This window comes from Hemitrygon akajei, unplaced genomic scaffold (assembly GCF_048418815.1).
Source record: "Hemitrygon akajei unplaced genomic scaffold, sHemAka1.3 Scf000109, whole genome shotgun sequence".
Classification (NCBI taxonomy): Eukaryota; Metazoa; Chordata; class Chondrichthyes; order Myliobatiformes; family Dasyatidae; genus Hemitrygon; species Hemitrygon akajei.
The window spans coordinates 1,677,528-1,684,638 of NW_027331995.1; the positions used below are offsets into that span (position 1 = coordinate 1,677,528).

Below are 7,111 nucleotides of genomic sequence, written 5' to 3' on the forward strand. Positions count from 1 at the left end.
TCTCTGTCATGAAACTGAGGTTTTCGGAAAGCTAAACAAGAGAATCGACGAGGCAAGGCGGTAAATGCTTCCTCCATGAAAATTATTGAAGTTTGACCCATAAAGTTAAGTCACGTGGTATCGCTATTGGGGTAGCTATTTCAATACAAGCTTTATTGTTGATAGGACACAGAGAGACACACTGAGGTATTGTTTTTATCTTTCAGTTTTGCGACCGAGGAAAATCATTTTCCTTGCGTCTGTCGTACCGCTTAACGAATTGCGTTGCTATCCAGATATAATGATTGATAGCTCTGTTGCTGACATCCAATTACTGATACATTGGTTTGTTAAGAATATCGCCTGCATTTACAGCTGGCATTAGATCAAGTAGTAAAATGCGGAAATGATGCATATTGTTCTATTTTACGAAATTAGAAGAGATGCGATAATATAGAATTATTGAGGTCTTTTGCTGAACATAGAGAACTCGGGGTGAGTACTTTGCTTACCGGCAGTGACATGCCAATTAGAAATTGGTATAATTTATTTGCATCATTGGCCGATGATTCGAGCGTGATTCTGCTGAGGTAAGGCTGTACGCTATCTTCATGCCAATGCACTTTTAAATTTTTAAGATAATTATAATCGACGTGATATGTGAATGCTACTATTAATCTTGATAGGATGTAGAAAAGCATCAGAATGATATTGCACGGACAGCCTGAGATTTTTTAACAATAGATAAAGCTATTTTTCACTAAAGCAGACTGAGATGTTACCTTATAGCACATATATATATATATATATATATATATATATATATATATATATATAGATAGATAATTAATACTCGTTGCATAGTCAGCAAGTTCGGCAGAGGGTTAATTGCCGTGGATTGTCTGTCCGGAAAGCAACACCTTTCTGCTGCCAACTCAGTGGCCGGAGTGCTCTGGAAAAGCGACAGAACAAACTTCTAAAATCGTCAGTCAACGATTTGTTTGTTATGCCCCCTCTCACTGTGAAACGGGGACACCTCTTGTTCCCTAATTAGGGAGAGAGCGAGCCTGTGATATGACACATTATCGGGTGCACGTCGTTTTTGGGATACGGCAAGTCTGGGTCTTTATTGATAGTTTGCTGCACGCTTGAGTGGTCGATAGAGGTTGCTGATTTTTTTTGTTGTTGGTGGGTGGGTTATCGCTGCGTTGCAACTGCTTGTGCGGGGGAGGGGGAGCTGGATATGTTCCGGGGTTCCAACGTTTTAACTGTTATTCATACTTTAAGACACTCCTCTATTTTCGTCGATGTTTGCGAAGAACAATAATTTCAAGATGTATATTGTCGACATTTCTGTGGCATTAAATGTACCTACTAAGATACCGGAGATCTACAGTAGCCAACAGAAACGCTGCTGGAACACAGCACATGGTCTCAGCATCCATGCAAATAAGTAAACGATTCGGCGAACACTTCTTAGAACAGTTTGGAAAGGGACAATCGCCTGAATGAAAAGATGGGAGGTGGTGAGGAAATATAGCTAGAAGTTGGTAGGTGAAAGCAAGTGGGTGGGAAAACTATAGAGATGCGTAGAAGGAAATACGTAGATGTGCAGAAGTGTCACTTCAGAGAAATGGAAAGAGGAGGGATAGCAAGGGATGTGCTAGGTAGGTGAGACGTCATAAGAGGCTAGAGTGGGGAATTGAAGACGAGGGGAGGGGAAGTGACTGTGATTTAACTCCAAGGATAAAACCATATTTATGCCATCGGCATAAAATCTACAAGAACGGTAAATGAGGTTTTGTTACTTCAACCCGAGTGTGTCCTCATCGTGGCACAAGTGGAGCTATGGACCGTCATGTTGCAAGAGGAGTCGAAATTAAATTGTTGGCCTATGGGGAAGTTCCGCTTGTGAAAGAAAAATGAGCTGCAGATTGATGAGGTTTCACTGATGTAGTGGAGGCGGCACAGAAACAATAGTTACATTAGACGAACTTAGCATTTCGTAGTGGAAATGTTACCTTACCTGGAAGGACTTGATGCAGCCTGTTATGGAGGAGAGGAAGGAGGTAAATGAACAAGTGTAGAATTTTGGTGGCTTGTAGGGATAAATGCTGAGAGAGAGAGAGAGAGAGAGAGAGAGAGAGAGAGAGATAGGGTCCATTTAAAGGTGGTAGAAGTTACGAAAATCATAAATTGGATGTGAAGCCTCTGCGCTACCTACTTTCATCTGTAAGGAACAACATCACTGCATTTTCTTTCCAAGGTAGGGGCCACCGTGAATATGGAACCCATGTGTAAGATGACAGAGGGACTAGCAAAAATGTACAGATTGAAGAAGTTCGAGAATCTTTTGGAATGGTGTTTTTGTAGAAAAGGTTGTGGAACATAGAATTAATGTAAGCAAACTGACAAAATTCCCCAACCATTATTTCTTTGAATGAAAGTGCAGTCGGATAAACAGGGGATTCTTCTTCCCATCAAATCCAGAACACTATGCCGTCAGTCTTGACAATTTAATCTCCGTGTGTGCATTCCTCACCTTTATAGAATTCTGAATGAGAAATATTGAATGGGGACTGCTATTTGTAGCCATGGTTTCTTAGTCAAAAATCCTGACTAAATTTCATCAGATTTCATGTTTGAAAGTATTTGTCTCCTATATATAATGCTTACTTCATTTTTTTATTATACACATGTTTTTCAGTGAATAATTGGCTCCAACACAAGGTGACGATGGGGAAGTTGCAGCTTTTTTTAAAATTCAATTTCCGTGTATTCCCTTTGTGGAAAATGAATGATGCTTTTGGAATTCCGATACAAACGGATGAAGATGATGATGTTGCTGCTGCTGCTGCTGCTGCTGCTGCTGCTGATGATGATGATGATGATGATGATGATGATGATGATGATGAATAAATAATAATAACAACAATAATAACGTTTTTACTTTTTTTCTTAATTATAATGATATTTTCACGCCTGTGTTATCATACCATAAGAGTGGTAATATAATTTCCTCTAGTAAAAAAAGGATATTAGAAAACAAATAATCGTGTTTAGAATCTGTTATCTGGCCTTAATTATCGACCAAAGAGAGAGAGAGTAATTTTGATACTCAGATCCGATATCCCATGATGAAACTTGGCCGTGGAAAACCTTGTCATCTGTTTGAGAACCAATTGAAACTTTATATGCAATGAACGCATATTGTTGAAATGTTCATTTTCCTGACTGTGCTTCATATTGTTCTCAGATCACCGAGCTCCAAGATTGGTGTCTGGAAATGATGAATGCTCGGGAAGACTGGAAGTGCAATTCGGAGACACCTGGAAAACGGTGTGTGATCTGCACTGGGATATGAATGATGCCAACGTGGTGTGCAGTCAGCTTCAATGCGGAGTCGTTGTTACTGTGCGTGGAGGAGCTTATTTTGGGGAAGGAACAGGACACGTTTCGACTCATGCCTTTGAATGTCAGGGTAATGAGTCGAGGCTATGGGACTGTCCATTTTCCTCAGGAACTCATCGCTGCACCCATGAGAATGATGTCGGTGTGATCTGCTCTGGTGAGTACCTAGGATCCAGATATCTGTTATCGACAATTCTCCCATTAGCGAATTGCAAATTGCATCAGCAGATTTTCATCTGACATTGACGGGCAGATTACCAGGGTGAAAGTGCCGGAAGAATAAAATAATGATTGGCTTCAATTTGGTTTCAGCGAAAGAAATTAGGATATTTGATATTTGTTAATAAACTGAAAACAAAAATCACCAACAATAGCGCAGCAATTTCGCTGATAAAACCACAAAGCCGAGAGCAAAGGAAGTTTGTAGATTCGCCCATTTACTTCTGCATCAAGACACTGAGTGTCCTTAATAACGTGGAATTTGTTTCAGCGGGGAACGTAATGGCAGGCGTTATGCACGATGATACTACTCTCACAAAAACGTGCAGGTTAAGATTCGTTAAGTTCACAAAGATAAGCATGCAGAGAAATACGCATTTCTATGTTTGAAGGAAAATAGTTGATCATGCAGCATTATTATAAATTAAACAATGCATTATCGCAGTCGAAAATATATTAAAAATGTGAACTGGTGTTTTCCTTTAGAAATTGAGTGTGAACTACATGGCCGCAGGTTTTTTCGGCACACCTTTCAAATTATACCGTACACCTGAACATAAAAATTAATAATTCGAATAAATTTAATGATACTGGATTTCGTCACGTCTGAATACAGACACAAAACTGATTAAACGTTAAAATGCGCAGTTGGTTTTTCAGCTCTATAACGGCTATATCTAATAACACAAGTCAATTAAATATCATCTATTTCAGTACTGATACATTGACGGGTAATTGAATATTGCCCGAAACAATTCTCCTTTCTTCTGAACGGAACCACACAGATGAATTGGTGTGGAACTGCAGCTTAATACAAACCATTGATTTTGCCGCAGAACTTCGAAACGTGCATCTGCACCAGTAGAGAAAATACATAATTATAGCGAGATAACTTGTTCCAACAGCCTCGGATTTTACTGCTAGAAATTTAGACATAACGACTGTAAAATGATAAAAAAAAAGCAGAAGAATAAATAAAATATGAACTATATAGCTGTTAGTTGAACGAAAGATAGTTTGTGAATTCACATAGTTTATAATCATTAGCGGATATTTGTTGGGACCAAACGTGATTAACAGTTCGAAAGTTGCTTATGAACCTAAGAAATGAGTCGTCAGTGAAATAAACAAACATGGAAAAATGGAAAAGTGCGAAGAAAATATACATAACAAGCAAAGACAAACATCAATTTAATTGCCAATAAAGAAAAAGAAATTCGAAAATATCCCATGTGAGTGCACAATATTTGAATGCATGAAGCATCTTCAAATATTACATATAAATAAGAAAATAAATAAACATAATAAATATGCACACCGGCCATTGATTGCGCAAGAACTGCACGGGTCGAATATGGTGCTGAATAATGGTATTTTCAACTTGGACAGAATATAACATTTAGAGTGATGGGCATGAAACTGAACGATCAACAGAATCAGGAGTACTGTATAGAAATCAGACAAGGAAACCCTTCTTCACCTGCATAGCCCAATGTTTGAAACTATGTTATTCATTCTGTTAAATATCCTTCAAAAATGCGAGATTCCTGCCGTGGTATATGCAGATTATTCACAAGACTTTAAAAATACTTTGGAAAAATGATTGCGGATCAATCAGATTTAAAAAAATAACATGTCTGCATTGTGCTATACAGTGTTATTTTCGCGACGCTCTGCCGAGCAGACGCACTGGATGGCGGTCTTATCCTGTGCAAGTTCTTTCAATTAGTTTATGTTTCGATTAATTAACTGACTTCTTTTATGAATAAAACAGGGAATCATGAAGCACGACTCGTTGATGGGGACAACAGATGTTCCGGCCGGGTGGAAGTTCGGCACGGGGACCAGTGGGGAACACTTTGTGATGAGTACTTCAGCTTGGAAGATGCTGCCGTGGTCTGTGAACAGCTACAGTGTGGTGCAGTAAAGGCAACTCCCAGAGATGCATACTTTGGCACAGGAAACGGGCCAATGTGGAAGGATGACTACATTTGTTTGGGCAATGAGTCCCGATTAGCTGATTGTCAAGTCTCAGCGTGGAGTCAGATCAGTTGTTCGCATGGAGATGACGCCAGCCTGATCTGCACCGGTGAGTTGTTGAAGCGTTTGTCTGAATGAAACCATTCTTTGGTCGTAGAGATATCCATAACAGAGACAAAAATAAGAAAAAATAACAATGGAATGTATCCAAAATTTTCCGACAAAACTATGTCACGAATCTAAATTTTTGAGGCAACAATCTGTGTTTGCAATTTGAACTGTTTTATTGTCATTATCCAGTCCTTGGGTAGACAGTGAATAAATCTAAAATATGGGGAGAAAATATTTCAAAGTGCAGAGAATTATGTCAATTGGTGTCAAGATAGTAATTTTTAGTGACATTTTAAAATCTGTAAAAATAAAGATGTAATATTTTCAGGTGAGTTAACTCATATTATAAACCGTTGAAAAAAAAAACGATGACTGATATTAAAAAATAAATCAATAGCTTCCTTTATGTTCGGCGAGTAAGAATAATACCTGGGACCGCTATGTGTGTGTCTTTTGTTATCCTGCGGATTGAGAAGAGTGGTTAAATGGCTTCTTGAGTGATTGCCGTGTAGGAAATCGGTGTATAAACTAATTTTTGCCGCTAATAGCTGAACATATCTGGGATACATTGGCTAATTATTAACTGTTTTACACAATCCCATCCATATTGTAGATGACATTTGGTCTCTGCGGCTGACCGAAGGGGGAAGCCGCTGCGACGGCCAGGTGGAGGTTTATGATAACGGCAGATGGAGCAGAATTCAGGATAACTTCTGGAATATCAATGAAACCAACGTTGTCTGTAATCAATTGCGTTGCGGTGTGGCCACATCCTCCTACATCGCCTCTGGGCACAGAGGGAAAGACAGGCCCGTGTGGGTGACCGACCTTCAGTGTGAAGGAAGCGAATCGCATCTTCAAAATTGCAGGACATCCATATTGAATCGGTCTTCCTCCGACATCATCGGCGTTGGCGTCCTGTGTTCAGGTGAATAGCATGGAAAAGTGGAAATTTTAATTTGTAATATCATGTTGCTATTAATTATATTTAGATAAATCTAGAAACACTGAGACTTGCCGATATTTATATCTCCACTTGTTTACTCAAATCGGCGTTGATAATCATATCCCCTCTTGCAGGGTTTCCAATTTATATACCCACCCACAGCTCCTACCGCAGCCCCGCTCCTAAAACATACGAAAGAATTTATTGCACTCAATTAACCTAGTAGCTAGTACAATTTGAGAAGGTGCATAGAAAACTGTGCACGAATGAATAAAAATGTATTTATTTGGACTAAATGTGCAAACCTCGCATAGAAGTTGAGCATTAATTCTGCTTCGCTAGAACTACGAAATTGCTACAGATATTTTCAACGATTTATCCATAATTTGGGATATGTACTGAACGGGATCGTCCTGGCAGTTCGACAATTTTGCTATTGATTACAATTAAATACCAAGGGTTCTA

The 7,111-nt window shown here is 39.0% G+C and overlaps 1 protein-coding gene across 1 annotated transcript; it reads left to right on the top strand.

Moving 5' to 3' along the window:
• The first annotated feature begins 1,564 nt into the window (after nt 1–1,564).
• On the top strand, nt 1,565–6,636 carry LOC140723325 (scavenger receptor cysteine-rich type 1 protein M130-like). The gene is made up of 4 exons (XM_073037922.1): nt 1,565–1,646; nt 3,236–3,547; nt 5,384–5,698; nt 6,314–6,636. Exons 1-4 carry the CDS (start codon nt 1,565–1,567, stop codon nt 6,634–6,636), a joined length of 1,032 nt encoding a protein of 343 aa, XP_072894023.1.
• The last annotated feature ends 475 nt before the right edge of the window (nt 6,637–7,111 follow it).

What these genes read in the sequence shown, in the direction of transcription:
- LOC140723325 (XM_073037922.1), top strand. Translation starts at nt 1,565, where the DNA reads ATGCGTAGAAGGAAATACGTAGATGTGCAGAAGTGTCACTTCAGAGAA. An exon ending in GATAGCAAGGGATGTGCTAG is followed by an intron (nt 1,647 to 3,235) that starts GTAGGTGAGACG and finishes TATTGTTCTCAG; the next exon opens with ATCACCGAGCTCCAAGATTG. An exon ending in CGCCAGCCTGATCTGCACCG is followed by an intron (nt 5,699 to 6,313) that starts GTGAGTTGTTGA and finishes TCCATATTGTAG; the next exon opens with ATGACATTTGGTCTCTGCGG.